Genomic DNA, 22,265 nt, shown 5'->3' on the forward strand with positions numbered 1-22,265 from the left:
TCTCCACCTACCTAATGCTGACTGACATCTTCCCACCATTCACACGTTGTAGGCCCTAAAGCAACAACCATCTATGGCTGGTTTTATCGATCAAAGCAGGGGTCTTCAATGTTTTTTAAGCCATGACCCCTCAGCTGAAAGAGAGCCGGATCAGGGACCCCCTTCTACATATATTGTATAAAGTGAAGTTGATTATTAAACTGGGCTTACAATAACGTGTAGAGCGTCCTAAAGCCTTTATACATACCTTATTATTTGCAATGTATTATGTATTTATTTAGTTTTGTTATCTACTTTATCAATGGGACGTTAGAGTAAACATTATTGGATTAAAAATGGGAGAGATTATGCAATTATACATAGCAATTTTCTTTTACTTGGAATTTTATACAATTGATTAAAAACAAATGTTGTCCAATTCATGGCTCAAATAAGTATAACTATTCAAAGAAAATGCTCATTATTAAAATATTACAACGATACGTGGCTGAAAAGTATGATTAATGTGTATGGTTTTTCAAAGCCTGGGGACAGAAAAGTGGGTCTACAGAATGACTCATACAGTAAAGTAAACCACCAACACTAAGGAACCTCTTACTTTTCATACTTTATGTTTGATAACAACCTTATGCAGTTAAATGAGGGTTAAACATGTCTGATAGAACACCCATATACGCTTTGTTCTCCTTAAAATCTCATAGAAATTTGTTAAAACCAACCATATTTTAAGTATTATCTGTTAATCTGACTTTCCGTGGTTTGCATCCAACAATACTAGGCTACTTAAACTGATTTTTCCAATCTTCCTTTCCCAAATAATCTAATCAGTGATCACTATTGACCCCAATCAATATCCATTCAAGTTAATTTGTCCCTATGTCCCCCAGCTAAGGTCCCCCAGATCACAAGTGAAAATTTCAACAAAACATTAGCTAGAGTAAGTCTATATAAAAGGGACTTCAGATACAGTATGAGGGGACCACTAAGTCTATATAAAAGAGACTTCAGTACAGTATTAGGGCCCACTAAGGTCTATATAAAGAGACTTCAGTACAGTATAGGGACCACTAGGTCTATAAAAGACTCAATACAGTATGAGGGGACCACTAACTTAGTGGCCCCTAATCTGTATCTGAAGTCTCTTTGATATAGACCTTAGTGCCACAAGGTCATATCAAGAGACTTCAGATACAGTATTAGGGACCACTAGGTCATATAAAAGAGACTTCAGATCCAGTATTAGGGGACCACAGGTCTTATAAAAGACTTCAGATACAGTATTAGGGACCACTAAGGTCTAATAAAAGAGACTTCAGATACAGTATTGGGGACCACTAAGGTCTATATAAAGAGACTTCAGATACAGTAATGGGACCACTAAGGTCTATATAAAGAGCCTTCAGATACAGTATAGGGACCACTAGGTCTATTAAAGAGACTTCATACAGTATTAGGGGACCACTAAGGTCTATATCAAAGAGACTTCAGATACAGTATTAGGGACCCTAAGGTCTATATAAAAGAGACTTCAGATACAGTATGAGACCACATAGGTCTATCAAAGAGACTTCAGATACAGTATTAGAGGACCAATAGGTCATAAAAGAGACTTAGATACGTATAGGGACCACTAAGGTCTATATAAAAGAAACTTCAATACAGTATTAGGGACCACTTTCTATATAAGAGACTTCAGATACAAGTATGAGGGACCACTAAGGTCTATATAAAGAGACTTCAGATACAGTATTAGGGACCACTAAGGTCAATATAAAAGAGACTTCAGATACAGTTAGGGACCACAAGGTCTATATAAAAGAGACTTCAGATACAGTATAGGTACCACTAAGGTCAATATAAAGAGACTTCAGATACAGTATTAGGGGACCACTAAGGTCTATATAAAAGAGACTTCAGATACAGTATTAGAGGACCAATAAGGTCTATAAAGAGACTTCAGATACAGTATTAGGGACCACTAAGGTCTATATAAAGAACTTCAGATACATTAGAGGACCAATAGTCTATATAAAAGAGACTTCAGATACAGTATTAGGGACCACTAAGGTCAATATAAAAGAGACTTCAGATACATATTAGGGGACCACTAAGGTCTATATAAGAGACTTCAGATACAGTATTAGGGACCACTAAGGTCAATATACTGTAAAAGACTTCAGATACAGTATGAGGACCACTAAGGTCTATATAAGAGACTCAGATACAGTATGGGACCACTAGGTCAATATAAAAGAGACTTCAGATACAGTATTAGGGACCACTAAGGTCTATATAAAAGAGACCAGGTACAGTATGAGGGGACAACTAAGGTCAATATACTGTAAAAGAGACTTCAGATACATATTAGGACCAATGGTCTATATAAAAAGACTTCAGATACAGTTTAGGGACCACTAAGGTCTATATAAAAGACTTCGATACAGTATAGGGACCACTAAGGTCTATATAAAAGAGACTTCAGATACAGTATGAGGGGAACCACTAAGGTCTATATAAAAGCATCCAAAGAGCACCATGTCATGGGACCTTTAAGTTCTGATGTCTGGGAGAGTGTATGTACCCATAGTTCAGTCTGCGTGCTGAACATCAAGTACTTGTAGAATGTGATACAAAGTGTCATGCAGCTCAAACCGCCCGCTGCTCCTGTTCATTTCCTCTGCTTATGTTGTGGTTGACACACGATGAGAACTCTCGCTGGTGACAATACAGACAGACTCAAGGTTAACACAACACATGGTTGAATTCTTGTAAGGTTGTGGCATTTTTTGGTAAATCAGAATAAAGACAGAATAAACACAGAACAGAACGGTTCCAGCTGGCCTCGGATCATCATCAGTCACTCATCAAACTGGTGTTCATCAGAAAACAAAAGGTAAGGCGGTTTAGTATGGTAATACACATTTTTTTATGTGAACGCATGAGCTTAATGTGTCTCTTACTGTGCATTCTTTATTGTTTTGGGCTTCACAGGATGTTCTTACATCAAACTTCTACAACGTTAATTAATAAATTAATAAAAGAAAGTACATCATTAATACTGTTCCTGCTCTTTGGATCACTGGTGTTGTTTGATTTGTTACACTGTCACTTTCCAGGCTGGAGTGATGTTCTTTAATCAAAATCACCCTTGTTGAGCAGAAGACACAATGTCGGCTAATTCCACCACTGGAGACCGGACTGCCACAGGTAAGAATTGCATCCTGTTGTGTTCACTGACACATGTGTGAGAGCGTGTTGGAGCTGACTGTTTATGTCCTTTTGGCTCGTTTAGGTCGGTCCTTGGACCCGCTTGTCTGCATCCTCACAGGGGCCCTCTCCTTCACCGTCCTGGTGTTCACACTGCTGGGGGTCGTGTGTCTCAGAAAGTAAGGCCGGCTGATATTATTTCAAAAGGAATTTACTGGAGGATTGGACGTGTCATTTGATTTGGCTGAGTTTAGATTGAAGTTGTAAAATGTTTGTAGAAATACAACGGAAAACACAAGGTGGAATGTATTCAATGTTGCATCCTCAAGTGCAATAACCTTTGAATTGGTATTTCTATAAAACATTTTACCTGCTTTAGATCATAGGAAAACTGAGGGCTGTCAGTTTTCACAATGAAATACCTTTTTTTAACCGCGGACTAACATTGTCATGGCACGTAATTGTAGCACAGGTGTAATTAACTGTCAACATTAATGATGTCTTCGTTTGTATTTATGTAAAGTGGATATTGGGAGCGCTGTACAAAAAGGCACCAAGATGATATGTAATTGAACACTGAACTATAAAATATAAGTTGTAGATAGAAAACACAAAAGAACACTCTAACAACAATGAGCTGCGATTCACAGGCCTCCATCGTTGTAAGAATATTCGATGTGCTCATATTATGCTTTTGGCTTTTTCCCTTTCCGTTATTGTTCTTTATATTTTTGTGTGCATGTTAAAGGTTTACAAGGTTTACAAGTGGAAAAAGCCCAAAGTCCAGAGGGACTTAACCTCTCCAACAGAAAACACTGTTCACAAACTGCTTCAGACAGCTCTATTATAGTCCAGCCTTTACTTCCGTTATGAACGTGTGTCACTTTTTAACACACGTTATAAATTTAGCTGCTAGTGTGGCACGCCCTCACACTCTCCTTCTGTTAGTTACGCATGAGCTTGTGATAGTTTGCAGGGTAATAAGGACCAAAATGCAGGTAGGCGGGACAAGGCAGGATGAATTTATTGTCCAACGAAAATCAATCCAACAAGAAAACACAAAGTCCAATATCCCAAAAAGAATCCAAAAATCCAAAATCCAAAGGGGTCTGGGGGGAAAAAAGGCGAGTAAAAGACAGAAAGCAAAGACAGTGAAAACTCACAGGGAATACAGGACAAGACACAAAGAGCTTTTCCTGGAAGAGGATTAGGTGAGTTGTAAGTTTTAAAGTCAGAATTCTGAGAATAAAGTTGAATTCTGAGCTTGAAGTCAGAATTCTGACTTTAAACTCACAACTCAGTAATTTTGTTTCACATGTGACCTTAATCCTTAATTTCTGCAGAAATGCATGATATGTTAATGCTAGGTATGTCAATCCACCACTTTGGTCCAAATTATTTGACAACTAGCACTGCCATAAAATTTGGTGTTGACACTCATGACCTGGGGGATTATTCTGTCAATTCTATTTGCCACCAGCAGGTTGAAAGTTTTGGGTTTGAGTGAAATTAGATGGATTGCCATAAAAAGACAATTAAGTTCCCCTCAGGATGAATGGTAATCCCTTTGTTGATCCCCTGAATTTTCATCTTGCGCCACCATCAGGTCAAAGTTTTAATTTGTCCTTAAGTTTATGACCAAATACCCCAAATACCTGCGCAAAAAAGAGACATTTCCATCAACCTCAGCTGTACTTTGAGCTTAGTGCTTGTTAGCATATGTTAGCCAGCTAACAGAGAAAAACAAGATGGTAAAGATATTATAACCAGCTAAACATCAGCATGTTAGCATTGTCCATGTGAGCATATTAGCATGCTATAACATTAACATTACTACTGTGCTAAAAGAAATATAAGAAATAGATTATTTATATTCAAGCCTCTCTTGTGAAATAGGTTCTGCTGCCTCCAACTGGAAATATTAATGTTCCCACAGAAACATTACCTAGTCCAACTTTTTATTTAGATTTAGTTTTCTTTGTCTTAAATCCAGCAAACAACACCCCCCTGGTACAGCTGCCTTGAGCTTTTGGTGGAATCCTTAACCCCCGAACCTTGCACGGTGTAAGGTGTTTTACAACATACACAACTTTTTCTTTTAGATATCGTTCTTTGGTGCAGACCATTCGAGAGCTGCAGCGCAGCAAGTTGTTGCTAGATGCTGTTCCTCGGCTGGAAGCTCCCCTCATGCCTGTGAAACCAGGTCCAGCAGTGGGGAAGGAGGAGGAGGAGGAGGAGGAGGAGGAGGAGGTACAGCTTCCTCCCCAAATTCCCCTAAAGCAGAGCAGCACCGTCAGGCCCTCCTCCAGGAGGCTGTGGAAAGGCCTGCAGCAGGTACTACTGACACACCACCGTCTTCATGTCATCACATGATGCTGATATTACATACAGTCAGATATTTGAACTACTTAAGGGGGGCCTTATTTCCGTCAGGAGTCAGCTTGCAGAGGAAATCTCACATGCAAGATACCCTTAACTGAATTTGAACTGTACACGTGACACATGATCTGTGTTATCTCATCAATGTGGCTTAACAGTATTAGTGTTGATCAAGTCTCCTTTGTGCCAAAGATACATTTTACTGTGCCTCAAGATAGACCCATATTAAACATTTCTGGTACAATTTCTTTTCAAATGATGAGAGAAGATAGACTTTATTAATCATCCTTGTAACAGCAGCTCAAAAGAAAAAGTCACAAACATCAGAATAACACAAATACACATTAAATAGACATAGGAAGAATATACAAAAAGTATTATAATAAGAATAAAGAATAAGAATATAGAATAAGAGTTATAATAACAGTACACTTTAAACACCCTGATGTAGACAGACAAGTAAGGTGCAGATGAATAGAAATGACATTGCACAGTGGGAGGTGACACAGAGTAGTAGATAAATAAATAGAGGGTCAGAGCTGTTGCCCACGATTGATGCCAGCTTGGCTAACGTCTTCCTCTCCCCCACCTCCTCTACGGGGTCCAGAGGGCAGACCAGTACAGAGCCAGCCCTCTTCCCCACCCTGTTTCAGGCTACTGCACTGAAGATTGCAGATGCCACCACATAGTCATAAAACGTTTTCAACCTTCTGCAAACACCAAAGGAACTCAGTTTCCTCAGCAGGTGTGGACGGCTTTGGCCTTGTTTGTACAGGACGTCTGTGTTTTTTGGACCAGTCCAGTTTATTGTTGAGTTGAACACCCAGGTATTTGTATGTCTTCACCATCTCAATGTCGACCCCCCCCTGGGTGTTCACCGGCGTGGTACCGAGGGGGGCCTAAGACAATTACCATCTCCTTTGTCTTGCTGGCGTTGATGTAAAAGTGGTTTGACTCACCAGTTGACAAAATCCAGAAGACCTCACGGTATTCTTGATCATTGTCCTCTGATACCCCCCCCCCCCAACAATGGCAGTATCATAAGAGAACCTCTGCATTTGACAGCTGCTCATGTTGTGCCTGAAGTCCGCTGTATACAGGGTAAAGAGAAAAGGAGCGAGCACTGTACCCTGTGGTGCTCCTGTGCTGCTATCACCACATCAGACACATAGTCCTGGAGCCTCCCATATTGTGGTCTGTCAGTGACGTAGTTAATGGTCCATGCAGACAGGTGGGGGTCAACTCCACCTCCCAAGAGCAGTGATGGTTGAATTGTATTGAAAGCGCTGGGGAAATAAATAAAAAAACCTGACTCTCACAGTGCTCCCAGGGTTCTCCAGGCGTGACAATGAATAGGAAAGACTAACTTTGACCAGGATAATGTTGTTTGCATGTCCTCTTAGTCTCTTGTCCTCTTGATTAAAAGTCACCTCTTTTGGTATTTGTGCAAGGGTCCCCATGTTACCAAGTCAGACTTGAACCTGCTGCAGCTGATTAAAGCAGGGAAGGAGGGCGTCTTCTACCAGGCCAGGATGACCAGAGGGACGTGTAAGGGCCACAACATGTTCACCTGCAAGATCACCAAGGAAGGTACAGACATCTCTGGAGGTTTAGACCTACAAGCATTTCTATAAGCATGTCCCTGCCCTGGAGACAGAGATGAATAATTGAGGTATGGAGTAGCACTGCAGCCAGATTTTAATAACCTGGGAACGCAGCGTCAACAGAAACTTGGGTGAATCACATAAACACAGCAGGGTGGTCACACTGTGGTTTGTCATGCTGACAGACACATTAATCTGGCTACAGACGCTTGAGATTTTGTTCTTTTGATCGTGTGATGACAGTGTTGGAACAGTGTGACTAACTATTATTCACATAGTTTCAGTTTGTTTTGGTAGTTCACATTATCAGTTCATACTGTGAACCCATCTGATGAGGATTTAGCCTCTGGGGACCAGCGACGGTTTTAGGGGTGGGGGGCCAAGGGTGGTCAGTGCCCCAGTAATATTAAGCCCCACTGCTCCACCTAACTGCCAAAAATGTTCATACATTTTTAAAACTGCCCATTATTATATTATATTATTAATGTGCAGTAATAAATAAAATATAGTACTGCAACACTGAATGAGTATTCTTTTGTTCAATGTTATATGTGTCTCGTTAGTCTTTTGTAGAACCAAACCTATGTAGTATGTGTTGGTGGAATGTATTTGGTACCGAAAAATGCATGTGGCCCCCGCCTAGTCCCCTTAATTTGAAATGGTCTAGACTGCTGGGGACTACAGACATGTTTAATTTCATGGGTTGTCCAAGACTTACTCTCATTATTTAGAGTTAGATTAGCAACTTCAGATGCAAGAGTTCTATAACAAAAATACAGATGAACATTCTCAGGGTGGCTACAGGTATCAACAAGTTAAATTTAAGACTTTTTAAGGACCCTCGGCCACCCTGATTCTGCCTCTTGGCCCGTTGACCACAGCTTTTGCAGAATATACAAATATCTGTTTGTAGAGATTATATTATTACACACACACACACACCATGGGGCATACTTTATCAAAACAGCAAGCACCAATGAGAACGGACACATTCACCTTTCAGATTTCAGAGTTGTTTCACTTTTAAGTCTTTAAGTTTTTGTTTTTTTTGCTTAATCAAAAAGCTTTGGATTCATTTTCTTTCTCTTTCTTCCTTGAGGTGTCCGTCCTAAGCATGTGGACACAGAGGTTTCCATCATGAAGAAACTGGTGCACCACAAGAACATCCTCCAGTTACTGGACTGGAACACCACTGAGGGTGAGAGACAGTTATCCACAAACTGTTATTCCTCTGCAAGAATGAAACCACTGTCCTGCCCCCTTGCTCCCGGTTGAAATATAATAACTGGATGTAGAGGAGACCTTGGCTATATTCCTCTCTGTAAGTCCATCCATCCTCTCTCAATGTTTTTGATTTATGCAGAGCCTTACATTCTGATCATGGAGTATGTGAGCTCCGGCACTTTGAGGACCTTCCTGCGGACCAACAGAGCCAGCCTGAGTACAGACCCTGAGCTGCAGAGCCTCCTCACCATTGCCTCCTACCACATCGCTCTGGCCATGCAGCACCTGCGCTCCAAAATGGTATCAACACAACAGGCCGTTATGAAGCACTCAGCTGTCTATTGATGAATGAAAATGTAACATGCTACTCTTTATCCACACTAACCAATCATGGACCCATGCTGAGCAGTGTTGGTGTGGTCTTCCCGGCAGATTGTGCACGGTGACTTGGCTCTGAGGAATATCATGGTCAATAAGTTTCCCTGGGAGGTGAAAGTGGCGGAGTTTGGCCTCGCCCGAGACTTTACACGCATGACAAGCCGCCGCAGCAGCCGCTGGAGAAACCCACAGGTAAGACAGCATCAATTCTCCTATTGCAACGGTTCGGATTTCAGTTTTCCTATGATTTTTCAAGTTCCAGTTGTCATGGCCTAAAACCCTAACGACTGAGCTTAACACCATCAGAACATTAACTTTAATAGGTAACAGCTTGTCCAAATTGTGACTTAACTTTTTAAATACTTATTGAAACTGACAGCGCTGTCATTTTCTACCAGCCCTTAAACTGATCCGCTTCATGGCCCAACCTTATTAAAATGGTTATATGATAGCAGGTCAAGGGTCACATGCTGCATTGTTTTGGCAAAAAAAATGCACAAATTGGACCTTGTGCCACTTTTAGTCAAACCTTATTAGACTTTTGGTAACATTTTGTGCTATTTGGTCTCATATCATAACAGTTGGATAGAACATGTGCCATGATAAAAAACATTTTATACCAATTTGGACACATCTTGTACCAGTATAGAAACAATTTATACCAGTTTGGACCATTCTTGTACCATTGCCTTATGAACTTGTAACAATGCATAACGTCTTGGTAAAAATGTGTGTGAACTTGTGACACTTAAGTTAGTTAAGTGTTTCTATCAAGTTACAATGTCAGGACATTTATGACAGCCCAGCCTGTATGCTGCAGACAGCGCGAGTCCTCAGCAGCAAATTGAAAACGTCTCTCCTGCTACTCAAAAGTAATCTATAATCTGTGTTTGTGTGTGTGTGTGTGTGTAGGGGGATATAGCAACATCCTCTGCAACAGGAAACCAGAGGTTTCAGAGAGATGTGGCCTTAATTTAAAGAAAGGGCAGCAGAAACCTTGACATTAACGTTTCCCAGTTACTCATAATTTCCAAAATGAGCTTGTTAGTTATACCAATAAATTACAGTTACCAATGACATTGTATACTTATGTCTCCAATTTTTTTTAAATATGTTTATTTATGGTGGTCTTTAGTGTGTCTGAGCTGGTTGTAAGTTTTTACAGGTCACATTTCTGAGAGTAATATCACTTTTTCCGTTGTATGTAACTGTACAGCAGCGTGTGCCGCTGCGCTGGTACCCACCTGAGTACTTCAAGAACAACTACTACAGCTTCAAGGGAGATGTTTGGGCATTTGGCATCGTGCTGTGGGAGATGCAGACATTTGGTAAGTTGGGGGCTCAGGTAATTAGAGGTTTCATATGTGACACAAGAGGATTAAATGTACCAGGTTAGACGAAAGGCCAAAATGGTCCACTTCAAGTTTAAAGGAGATTTTTCATTGTTTGACTGCCTCTTTAGTTTAGTTGTAAATACACATGTTCTTCATTTCAAGGCAGTAGGCACTTTCCCGACCACCCTAAAACATCATCAGTCTGGAGAAATATGAAACTTGTCAAATTACATAATGGGAAATATTGGTCTCTTTGTCAAAGTCTGATATAGATGATCATGATGACGTACAATTGAGAGCATGAAATTAGCACATGCAATGGTCCCTTTTAAAAGACAGCAGGTAAGTAAAGAGCTTGAGTTGAAAACAAGACTTGTTTAGTCAAAACAAAATGGCAGGTAGGTTTGGTTTTACTTTGGAATATCTCATAGTAACATCTAAAACAACCTTTTCAGGAACACTGCCATACCCCAACCTTGAGACATCCGAGGCAGTGGTGTACCACATCTGTATCGGTCATAAGAACACAAACCCTGACGGCTGCAGACCAGAGCTGTAAGAACCTGTTTGTCTCATTTACTTTTCCAAAGCTGCTTTTGTCAAACCCTTTTTGGCAGATATTGCATAGTCTATATACACATGGAAGCATTATTTGCACATGTATAGGCCTATTTAATTATTTTTGAGCACCCTCCAAAAGCAGTAGCGTCATAATTAGTGGGCTCATGCTGGCCTTTTGTAGTGACAGTAAAAATCAACATTGAGGTCCAAACTAATAATATGCAGCTCATGAAACAAAATGTATTTTGTGATTTTATTCTGTAGTCTGGGAAAAACCTCTGTGTCATCGGAGGTAGAGCTCATGCCTGGGCAATAACAGATTTTGACGAAAACAGTATTGACCCAAACTATCAGTCTAAATCCGAATATGTTTTGACCCCAAGGTGAGTTCTGGGGGTGTGGCGTTGACCAAGTGCCACATTGCTCGTTCAAAACCAATGATGTCTCTCTCTCATGGGTGGGCTAAATTCTCTGGGTGGGCAAAGCAGAGAAAGGAAAGGTAACCTTGCTCCTTCTGACCTCATAAAGGGCAAGATTCCAGATCAGCCCATCTGAGCTTTCATTCCCTCAAAGGCAGAGCAGGATACCCAGGGCTCGGTTTCTGGCCACTGGGGGACTATAGACAGGCTGGGGCTCATATTAATGTTAAAAAACCTCATGTAGTAAAATGTTCATGCCCTGGGACCTTTAAGTATGATAGTTGGTTGTCAGCAGCTCATTACGTGATGCATCCCATGATTGTCTAAACTCCACAGACTTCATATTATGCGAGACTGTTGGCTGGAGCCGTACCCTCTGAGACCCTCATTCACAGACATTGTCCGCATGCTGGAGAACATCATGGAAAATGATGCGGTAAGAAATAGCTGGCTACATTAGGAAATAATGATCTTTAAAAGGTTGCATCATTTTTTTTTCCATCTTTCCTTGTCAAACTTTGTAAACATTATCAAAACCCTCACCATAAAAGTGCCATAATAGTCTAAACCTATCTTAGATTATACTGCAGGATTAAAGTCATATGACTTTAATCCAGCATGTAAAGTCATATGACTTTTATGTCACTGTGTTACATAATATGCAACTGGTAACAGTGATTCTCAACCAGGGATACTTTTACCCCGGGGGGCACTTCTTTTGCTGGAATTGGGTAGGTGGAAAGATTTAGCTCAACTAATTTGAAAATAGAAATTGAAAAAAAAAAGAAATTGTGTTTTGACTAAATAAATATATGAGCTGTAACACCTGAACACTACATGTTGCAGTTATGTAACTAGTTAGGAAATGAGCAGAGAAGTTTTAGCTCAAAGTAATGAAGAAATGGTAGAAATAAATAGCTAAAAGTAACGACTAAACAGTTCAAATGATTGGCTAATAGTTAGGAATAGGATATTTATCACCGATATAATCGATATTTAGGACCATTCAGGACCATTTAGGACCATTCAGCTTCACTCCAAGTAGTAGCCTATGATTGCTGACCAAACCTACCTAAATATTGACAATCAATAAGTATGAACAAAACGAACAATATAATGTATAGTGTTCTACATTTGGAACATACGATGGGAATTCATCTCACAGGGCTGTGGGGGAACCACTGATGTAACACACCGTATTTTCAGACACACCAAGAAGAAGAATTCCTCTTCTTTGTTACTGCAGTTGGACAAACGGTAGATTGTAGCGGTGTTTTCTTAATTGAAAATGTCCTTGTAGTTACATATGAAGTTCTTTTTTGCAGGATTACGTGGATGTTGAGAGTCCACTGCGTTTGGTGAAAGACGAGGCTGAATAAATATCTACGAGCAGCCAGTGTCACCTTTGAAGAGACAAATCCCAACTAAACGCCAAGAAATCAAATAACAGTTAAATGTATTACTTTTTTTTAATTTAATCTATACACATCATTTTTTTGAGATTACATTTATCTGCTTGGGTCAGCCTTTAAAGAGCTGAAATATGCCATAACTATAAGATGGTTACACATAAACAACTCAACAGAAAAACAGATGTACTCATATGTTTTTGTTCATATGTTGTTTTTAATGTTCTGGGTTTTGACTTTTTTATCTTTAATTTTTTATGTCCATTCTACTGATAACTCAATTAAAACATTTTTTTCTGTGTGATGTGCCTGATCTATTCACCGCGTACAGCAGCACAGAATGCTTACATGTTGACTTTCTGAAATACATTTCTCTGTGTTTTCTTATTTGTTATTCATGTTTTTCATTACTTACTTTTATATTTTAATTCTAGCTTTTGATGTATTATAGACATAGAACATATTGGCCCGTTGCTTTGGAAATGCTGGTATCATAAGAGCAGATATTACAGTTCAAGATTATATAAACATATATGCATACAGCCATTACATAACCTGATAATACCCCCCCCCCCGTCACCACACTTGCGCTAACCTTCATTGCACTAACCTAGACTTTACATCTGCCCATTGTAAATACTATACGGTATATTCTTTGCAAAATTTGCTCTCACCCCATTCAGCCATTTTTCTTAAACAACAGTTACTTTGTGTATGTATGTATATATATATATATATATATTTGTTTATCTGTATTTATTATTTATATGTTTGTTTGATTGTGTATGGACTTTTCACCAAGGCAAATTCCACATGAGTGTACTTATTGTGGCAATAAAACCTTTTATGACCCTCTTTCTGAATTCCGACATTTACCAGGAGCACCTAAAAGCGTCACGTCCAACACCTCTTCCTGTGTGGGATGAATGATGCGTACAGGAACGCCCCCATCTCCCTCTGCGAGCCAATGGGATTCATCCTGGGAACACGCGTTTCTACGACACACTAATGCTGCTAACTTTGGTCCCAGATTCCGATCTGTCATTTGCACTGGATCAGTTTAGATATCATGGCTATCCGTGTATTAGAATTACTCTTTTTCTTCTATTTTGCCTCTCACATTCCTATCACTTTATTTATTGACTTGCAAGCCCTGCTACCTGGACATGTGTATCCTCAGCCGGTAAGTGTCAGCAACAAGGAAACAACATGACAAGTTATCAACATAGCACAAGTCACACATTGAATCTTTCTTTCCTCCAGCTGAAGGATCTCATGAAGTGGTATGCATCGGAGTTCAAAGACCCGATGGTGCTGGATCCGCCACACTGGTTTAAATCTTTTATTTTCTGCGAGGCTTTGTTTCAAACGCCTTTCTTTCCCGTTGCAGCTTATGCTTTCTTAAAAGGTCAGTCCGGTCTATTTTATAAAGTCTATAGTTAATACAGAAGTTGATTGGCGGAAACGCTGATGAGTTTGCTGTTTGCCTGAGTGTGCTTAAAAAACATGTCTGTTTAATGTTGAGTTGCGCATTGACACAGAAACACGCGCATGAAAAATGAATGAATGACTTTTTGGAATTGTGTACAACCCATTGATGAATTCGGCATACATTTAAAAGCCAATATCCACATTAAGTAGGCCTAGCCTATGATTTCACAATTGCTCATATGGATCCCTGCACGGTGTCTATTCGAAGTTCTGAGGCAGTAGGTGGAGTCCACAGTGCTGTGTCAAGGCTGACGAATGCTCTTCTTATATATTTTTGGAGAGGGGAAAAAAAAGGATCTAGATTTTTTGTATTTCTTCAAACCAATCAAAAAACACCAATCAAGAAGCTGGATCATCTAAAGATATAACTGTCAGGAGTTGTTATTGGAACTACTTTAGAGTGTGTTCTGCAGAGTCTGGGACATCTTTGGATCACTTAGTGTCTCTCTTGTGTTCCAGGTGGCTGTAAGTGGATCAGGACTCCTGCCATCCTGTATGCCACACATGTGGCCACCACCCTGGTCCCGATTCTAGCTCACATCCTCTTTTATCAGTTCCCCACGACACCCCACCCTGGTCCCCAGACCACGCAGGAGCGCTGGCTGCTGGTCTCCATATACTTTCCATACCTGCTGGTGCCTGTCCTGCTGCTCCTCACCATGTTGCTGTCTTCCACATACAACTCCACCTCCATGTCTGGACACAAACCAGCCAAATCCAAGAAGAAGAACTGACTCATGACCAGAGCTTTCTAATTTACTCTGATTTTAAGAGGCGATTTTCTACATTTCTGAATGTACCATATGATATACATATTGTATATCTGTGAGGCTGTGTGAATCAGTCTGTAATACTATTATTGGAGGAAATTGCCATTGTTAAACCAGCCAGAATAAGCCCTTTTAGTGTTATTCTTTAAAAGTAAAAACAAATCGTTTGTTGAACATGTTTTGTGTCTTTAAGTGAAATGAATAAAGTACTCTTTAGGAAATTAGGGTATAAATGTGTTTTCCATAATATGCATTTATGTAAATCCAAGAAGAACTTATTGTGGCACACACTCGCCGGGCCCTGATGGTGCATCCATTTACACATCTTCAGTAAAAAAAAAAACGTCACAAGGTGGTACACCTGTGCAATTGAATACAATCTAATACAACAGTGCTGCAATTAATCCTATATTTTTCACTTATAATCAGGGGTGTCAGACTGGGGGGGAAAGGGGACTGAGTACCCAGGGCCCTCATGTAAGGGACCCATAGAAAATGCCTTTGCTATAGGGCCTGGAATTTTGTGCCATGCCCCTGCTTATAATAAACAGAAATATTTCTCAGTGTAATTTGAGTAGCACACTTGATAGCCTTTAACTCTCTTTAGACAGTGTAAAAGTGCAAAACACACCCCAATGTAGGCTACTTTAATACATCATTTTACTGGACTGGTGGGAAGTCTAATGTGCTATATTTCAGTAAAAGCTTAACAGCCCCAGTTCATCAGTTCACCAGTTCACCAGTTCATCAGTTCATCAGTTCACCAGTTCATCAGTTCACCAGTTCATCAGTTCATCAGTTCACCAGTTCACCAGTTCATCAGTTCACCAGTTCACCAGTTCATCAGTTCATCAGTTCATCCCTCCTTCCATCTAATAAAACTCCAACTTTTGAAACGTTTCAAAGCCAAGATATAGTGTGGCATAGTCCATTGTTTCAAACAATTACAAAAACATGTTCTTATTAGATGAAGTAATAGAAATGAGTGGGAACCAAATATAAATGCAAATTCATAAAACACATACAAAAGAGCTATAGCTTGTACAGAGGACTTTACTGTTGGCAATGTCTCAGCAGTACCTTTGTTCCTCATAGACAGACTTTGGTACATAACAAGTAGCAGCAGATTTAAAGGTAAAAGTAACTCCCCCTAAAAAAAAAAAATGCCAAGAGGACTCAAGAAGACTTGAAGACAAAAGTCTAGTTATGTTTTCAGCCACCAGAGGGCGTCACATCTAAACAGAGGTGAGCAATAGACTTGAAACGTGTTCAGCTTCCCTGTTCCACCCATGCAATATGTTTTTTTTGTTTTTTTTTATAATATAGGAAAGGTAAATGTGCCCTAGTTTACCAAATATGCTATACTTTTTTGCACTACCTGTGGTTTATTTATTAGTTAATGTTGCATGTTAAAAAAAAGTATAAATGATCATCTGGGAAACGTCTTTGCCAATTAATGCTGGTAAACGATGTAAAATGTAATAATACAGTGGTAATTATCTGACATATGTGTAATGCAACTCAGGTGTTTTTAGAAAACAAAAGTCACACCAAATCCCTTTGATTCATTTCGAATGATTTGAACGGTAGCCCTGGGTCCTCTCCCTTTAAATAAAAAATACTGTTGTTACTGCAATATAGATAACCAGATTACAGAAAAGAGATTCTTAAATGGTCCTTATGTGTATCATTAAAAAACCGGTGGGATTGTTTTTGCGCACCCTGAACTGTGGAACTTGTTATGGGAGTCTTATCTACAGTTTTGGTTATAGTTTAGTTTTTTGTTAAATCGTTTGTCATTTTGTTTAATTTAGCTCTGTGAACCACTTTAGATAATTATAAAAAATTAAATTGAGAATAACGATTAAAAAAAACCCGCCGATTTAGTCCAAGTTGTCCTCAGAGTCTTTGTAGACGGACTAACCCTCGCAGCGGAAGAATATGTCTAAAGTAGGCCTCCGCGGAAGGATTGGCTATAAAGCCGGACACGGCACTAACTTCCAGTATTGTTTAAATCACCGTTCAGATGCGTACACCTTCCTTCTGTTACGATGTGACAGAACTGTACATACAGTGATTAAAAACTGTACAGTTTATATTAGCAGGTTAACGTCCAGTAGCTTAACGTGAAACAATATTGAATTGAAGGCGGCAGCTACTCCCAGTGCTTACATTAACGTTAACTTGACGACGAAGGAAACAACGAAGTGTTCTTTTATGTCACACGGATAAAATGAATGCTCCCCGGGGAAACGTCAGTGTTTATCGAGAGGAGAGAGATGTGTCTTGTGGACTCGGACGTCTTGTCGAAGAGGACGGACATAACAAGGACTAACGCCTTCAGATAAACAACAGCTTTGTGTTGACATTTGTGTTGCATCCTTAAGATGTCTTATGCTAACATGGACAGTGGACTAGCTCGCGGATGTTGACAAGCTTTATAGGTTGCTGCAATGTGTATGTTTTAGATGGATGCAGATTAAATAATTTAGCATCACCGATCAAGGTAACGTAATTTACATATTGTTGTCAGCATGTTTTCAGAGACCTAGCTACTATGGACAGCATCTATGACGCTAGGTGCAGCCACAGGGTTATGTCACTGTCAGGCTAACCGATAGCTCGGGGTCTGCAACTGCTTACAATCTTTGCATAGTCATGTTCAGTAGGGTTGGCATCATGTAGACTGTCCCTCTGAACCGGTTTGCTGAATCGGGACACGCATTGTGTTAGTGAGCCTCCTTGGAGAGTAATGCAAAGCTGGATTTCAGCTATCCAACTGGGTCAAAGACTGACAGCTGGCACTGACAGAGTTTAGCTCAGGATTGTTGTTAGCCATGCTCAAAGCCCTCTGTTCTGTGTGATATTACAAACAAGCTAACCTATTTAGAAAGCACGTGAATGCATCATGTCCTGTCAGCATCTCTTATTTATGCAATAAGGCACATCAAAGCAGCCTGTCATTAAGTACATCCGCAGTGCAAGAAGCAGCATCACCAGGACCGAGAGATTTATTTGCTCCGGGATTATTTTCTGAAGAGAAGAGCAACATTTAATGATATCCACCAGCGCCCAACATCAGCTGGACCATCAGCCCATCACAATGGAGACTGTGGGAGATTTTGAGTACAGCAGAAAAGATCTGGTTGGACATGGAGCCTTTGCTGTGGTGTTCAAAGGAAGACACAGGAAGGTAAATATCTAACTTGCCTGCAATGTTGTCTTTATCTCCTTTTCATCTTGCCTTGCAGGATAAAAGGGGGCAAGTAGGCAGCACCATTTGGAAATCTGGGTCAGTCAGTGGCAGTGCAGAATGCAGTTCTGCAGCAGCATATGTGGGATGTCATCTTTTCAGGGGTGGGAATAATACAACGTTTTTATGACTAAACATCTTAATCCAGTCTGATGTACTGTACAGTCCTGCTGTGGCAGGCAAGTGATTTTAGTGTTCTTTCATCAGCCTGATGTTAGCTGTATAAGTGTATATGTGCCGCCTGGTTCATTCATGAAACGGATGAGTCAGGCAGCAGTGAATGACTTGCTGACGTACTGGGACAGCAGGGGGGATGGGGTGCAGGGTTTTTCTTTTGCCTTTTTAAGAATACAAGCCTCCCTTTTATGTAAGAGCTGCTCAAGGTTCATTCACACTGAAGCAATGGAACCTATTACATTATTAACATGATGTTCAGAATTGAACTCATTGCATTTGACTTGGGTGTGGTTTTCTATTACATACAAATACAGAAATGGTGAGTTTGTTTATGTGTGACAGAGATGCAAGAGATGACATCATGTTGCCCCCATTGCTACTGGTGCGGAACAGATGGTCCTGAATTCCTCAGTGAAAGACACATTAGAGCATCCTCGCATAACCTGCTGTAGCCTGGGCAGAGCTGCTATCAATAACTAGCTCACAGCCTGGAAACTGAGCTGAATGTAAGCCTGCAAACAATCACCCAATCACCACTGGGAGCTGTGCATCTAGCACCTCCGTCTACTGCTCACATGGCTACCTGTCACGTTAAAACAGTCCTGGCATGTGATCAGTGTATTTACAGTTTAAGTCCTATCATCTGCATGCCATTTAGCCTATTTATAGGATTATTTCCACCTGGAAGGTTAGAGCCAGCTGCATGCAACAGACGTGAAGGATTGCTTCGTTGCTTAGTCAGTGTTGGATGTTACATATGGGCTCCTGTTACACTGTAATACCAAGAAATGATTCAAAGGATCATCAGATCTAAGGCAAGACAATCACCTAATTGCAGTAGCAGTTGTGTTTTTGACTTTGTTAGGCCAGTACACTGATTAACAACAAATGCCAAAAAAGAAACAAATCCCATTAAGATGTCATTTTATGTCGACTTTATGAAAACTGTGTTTTCACAGATACATTTAACAGCAGGACCCATTGCAACTCTGCAAAACATATAGCCTTAAACTTGCAAAGAGATAAGTTGCAACATGACCCAAGTAGCAAGAACATGGTCTAATCTCTTTCTGCAACGTGACATCATGACTTCGCGTAAACATACACGCCCACTTTCTTAAGCTATGTGGCGTGTTAACTGTACGCATTTTGAGCAATCTGCGTGTATGTCTACGCTGTATACAGCGGATGTAAACATACACTTCACTTGGCGTGTTATTGCGAGAAGAATGCAACGGTTTAGTTTAGGAAAATAATAAAGTGACTGTTGAGTTTAGGAAGAGAAAGTCCTGTGTTTTACCCGTCCACCACCCCGACCAACCTACCTGCAAGGATTTTTGCCCTTTCATACTACTCGCTATGGCATAAATTCACAAGCAATCGCGCATGGTAATGGAGGCCAAACGGCGTTGATAAACACACTAAAAAGCAGTTATGCGTCTTGATAACACGCCAATAATAGCAAACAAATTTAATTGGCGTGTCAGACATATGCCATTTCATGAGATGAGTCTGCTTTCTGAATGCGGATCAAGGTTATTACACTGCATAAACCTAGTAATGTGTGTTATGTTGGGCATAAAGTAAAATAATTTGATCACTCCCTCCCCAAAGGCCATAATTAAATTGCAGGAAGACAAATCAAATGCAGATACATCAACTGATTTATGGAAGAATAGCTTGGGATATGTTCATACCTGTTCTTTTAATGCCACACACAGATTATCACATAAGTCAAAAGTGAAACTTGTTAGGCTTTTTCCAGATGCGTCACCTCTGTTCTAAATGTCAGTCAGCTGAAGCCTCCCTTTTACATGCCCTCTGCCTCAAATTACATAGTTTCTGGACATGTTTTAACCTTGTTGAGGATTATATTGGCTAAAAATGTCTATCTCTTATAATGCCTAAATAAGATGTTGTTGACACTCCTTTGCTATCATATTCTTCTGCTCAGTCTCATTCTTCCACTGTCTATCACAACACCTTCGGCCAACTTTTGCAGTGTTGCTGACGCTCATCTCTTTGTTGCTCACATCTCTATAATCATCTCTGATTCATAAATGACATCATGCATTATTCTGGAAAATGAAGGCATGCTTCTGTCTTTGCAGCATTACGCTGAGCAGAGAACAACTGCTTGCTCTGCACTGCTCAACTCTCCATTCTGTGGTTCACTACTGAGACATTAGTTTGATATAATTTCTTACCCCCCACCACATACATGATGCAGGACCACTTTTTAAAAAAAAAAAAATTATTTTTTGATGTGTGTAGTGTCGGCAGCTCAGTCGCACTTGGCTGGGCAGGCTGTCAGTTAGCTGGGTATGGACACAGCTCATTTGGCACACACACACACACACACACACACACACACACACACACACACACACACACACACACAGACCCATGTCACTTGCTTGTGTGCTAGATTCGATGCCAGGCTTTAGGCGGAGTGCACTCGCAGACCAAGAACGTCTCCTTTTAACCTAGATTCATTTGGAAAGCATGTCTCTTTATTTATAGAATTCCTTCCTTAGCCTCTCGTCTGACTGATCATGTCGATTTCCTTTATCCATACTGTGTTTCTCAAGGGCATAGAAAACAAACTCCCCTGGGTCTATTTCTGTCCTTAGGGTGTTTGCATGTGCAGCACATGTCCTGAGAGCCTTTAAGCTCACGTGAGCTCCAAAAGTCTTTTTATACCTGCTCCAGGAGCTCATCTGGAAAAAATTACTCAGTCCAGTGAAAAAAATAGGTCCTTCTCCTCTGACTTAGCTTTTAGTGTAAGTAGGCTGGCTCCCGTTCCAGCAGTCATCTGACCGCCTCGTCTTTTAGCGCAATAGGCTGGCATAGCTGTCTGAAACCCAAGTGACCTCGTGTTATTGGGACGGCTAGAATGTCCTCATCCTTCCAGTCAACTCTCACACCCTAATGCTGACAATGCAATTTAGGGCAGAATGCTTTGCTTTTAGCCGGACACTTAAACTCATATTGTGCTTGAGTCAATTTAAATGTCAAATTGTTTCAATGAAAATTCAAGTACCACTGCAGTAGGGCTGGGTAATATAATTAAAATCCAATAACATAATTACATAGAATGTGGAACCACAGACCACCGAAAATGTTCACTGTAATATGTTTACCATCCAGTTTTAATGCCACATATTTTAATTATAATACTTATTAGGGGTGTGAAAAATAACAGTTTTCCTTCCCTCCTAGTTTTGCGATGAACAAAGGACAGACTAGAGTGATGATATAAGTTAGTGTTCACCAACTACAGTGGTTGGCTAACTACAGGGTTTTTAACAAGAGCTGATACAATAAGTCAGTTAATTAATTAGTCCCTAAAAAGTAATTTGTCATGCAAGTAATTCACAATCAATTGTTTTTCAAGCAAACATGTCTAACCTTCTCATTTCAGCCCCTCTAGTGTGAGAATTAGCTGATTTTCTTTGTCTTGCATTAGAGCCCGACCGATTTTTTTAAGGCCAATATCAATGCAAATATTTGGTCAAAACTACACACTATTATTTTTATTATATTATTACTTTAAGAAGAAATAGATGGGTAGCTAAAACAAATATTGTAATTTGACTGTATTAGAGTAATACCACTGTAAAGATTTGGTTCACAAGATGTTCTGAAATTTAAACAAGTTGATCAAGAATGTTGTCAAGAATGGTTTAGGTGGAGTACAATGTGAATATGTATTTTATCATCAGCAGATCCATTCATCTCTGATACTAAAGGTCCCATGGCATGAACATTTCACGTGGTGAGGTTTTTAACATTGATATGAGTTCCCCCAGTGGCTAGACATGGCGATAGGTGTAAACCGAGCCCTGGGTATCCTGCTCTGCCTTTTGAGGAAATGAAAGCTCAAATGGGCTGATCTGGAATCTAGCTCCTAATGAGGTCATAAGGGGCAACGTTACCTCCTCTTTCTCTACTTTGCCCACCCAGAGAATTTGGCCCCCCATCATGAGACATCATGGCTTTCAAACAAGCAAAGTGGCAGTTGGTCAAGGCCATTTCCCCCAGCCTCCACCTTGCCCC

At 40.2% G+C, this 22,265-nt stretch overlaps 3 protein-coding genes across 4 annotated transcripts in view; all 3 read left to right on the forward strand.

Moving 5' to 3' along the window:
* The first annotated feature begins 2,633 nt into the window (after positions 1-2,633).
* Positions 2,634-12,710, forward strand: si:ch211-167j9.5 (tyrosine kinase receptor Cad96Ca). Its single transcript, XM_032503401.1, has 12 exons — positions 2,634-2,893; positions 3,117-3,207; positions 3,293-3,386; positions 5,310-5,541; positions 7,038-7,176; positions 8,290-8,388; positions 8,554-8,714; positions 8,847-8,984; positions 10,009-10,120; positions 10,582-10,681; positions 11,443-11,542; positions 12,432-12,710. Exons 2-12 carry the CDS (start codon positions 3,168-3,170, stop codon positions 12,483-12,485), a joined length of 1,269 nt encoding a protein of 422 aa, XP_032359292.1. The 5' UTR covers positions 2,634-2,893; positions 3,117-3,167; the 3' UTR covers positions 12,486-12,710.
* Positions 12,711-13,418: 708 nt separating this feature from the next.
* On the forward strand, positions 13,419-14,950 carry tmem97 (transmembrane protein 97). Its single transcript, XM_032503410.1, has 3 exons — positions 13,419-13,698; positions 13,779-13,923; positions 14,466-14,950. Exons 1-3 carry the CDS (start codon positions 13,585-13,587, stop codon positions 14,738-14,740), a joined length of 534 nt encoding a protein of 177 aa, XP_032359301.1. The 5' UTR covers positions 13,419-13,584; the 3' UTR covers positions 14,741-14,950.
* A 1,826-nt stretch (positions 14,951-16,776) lies between these two features.
* ulk2 (unc-51 like autophagy activating kinase 2) overlaps positions 16,777-22,265 on the forward strand; it is a 35,283-nt gene continuing 29,794 nt past the window's right edge. For both annotated transcript variants that reach the window (XM_032503363.1, XM_032503373.1), the window contains exon 1: positions 16,777-17,969. In XM_032503363.1, the coding sequence (XP_032359254.1) occupies positions 17,832-17,969 (138 nt within the window). In that variant the 5' untranslated portion in view covers positions 16,777-17,831. The remainder of the gene's footprint in view (positions 17,970-22,265) is intronic.

This window comes from Etheostoma spectabile, chromosome 3, assembly GCF_008692095.1.
Source record: "Etheostoma spectabile isolate EspeVRDwgs_2016 chromosome 3, UIUC_Espe_1.0, whole genome shotgun sequence".
In the NCBI taxonomy this organism is placed as follows: domain Eukaryota; kingdom Metazoa; phylum Chordata; class Actinopteri; order Perciformes; family Percidae; genus Etheostoma; species Etheostoma spectabile.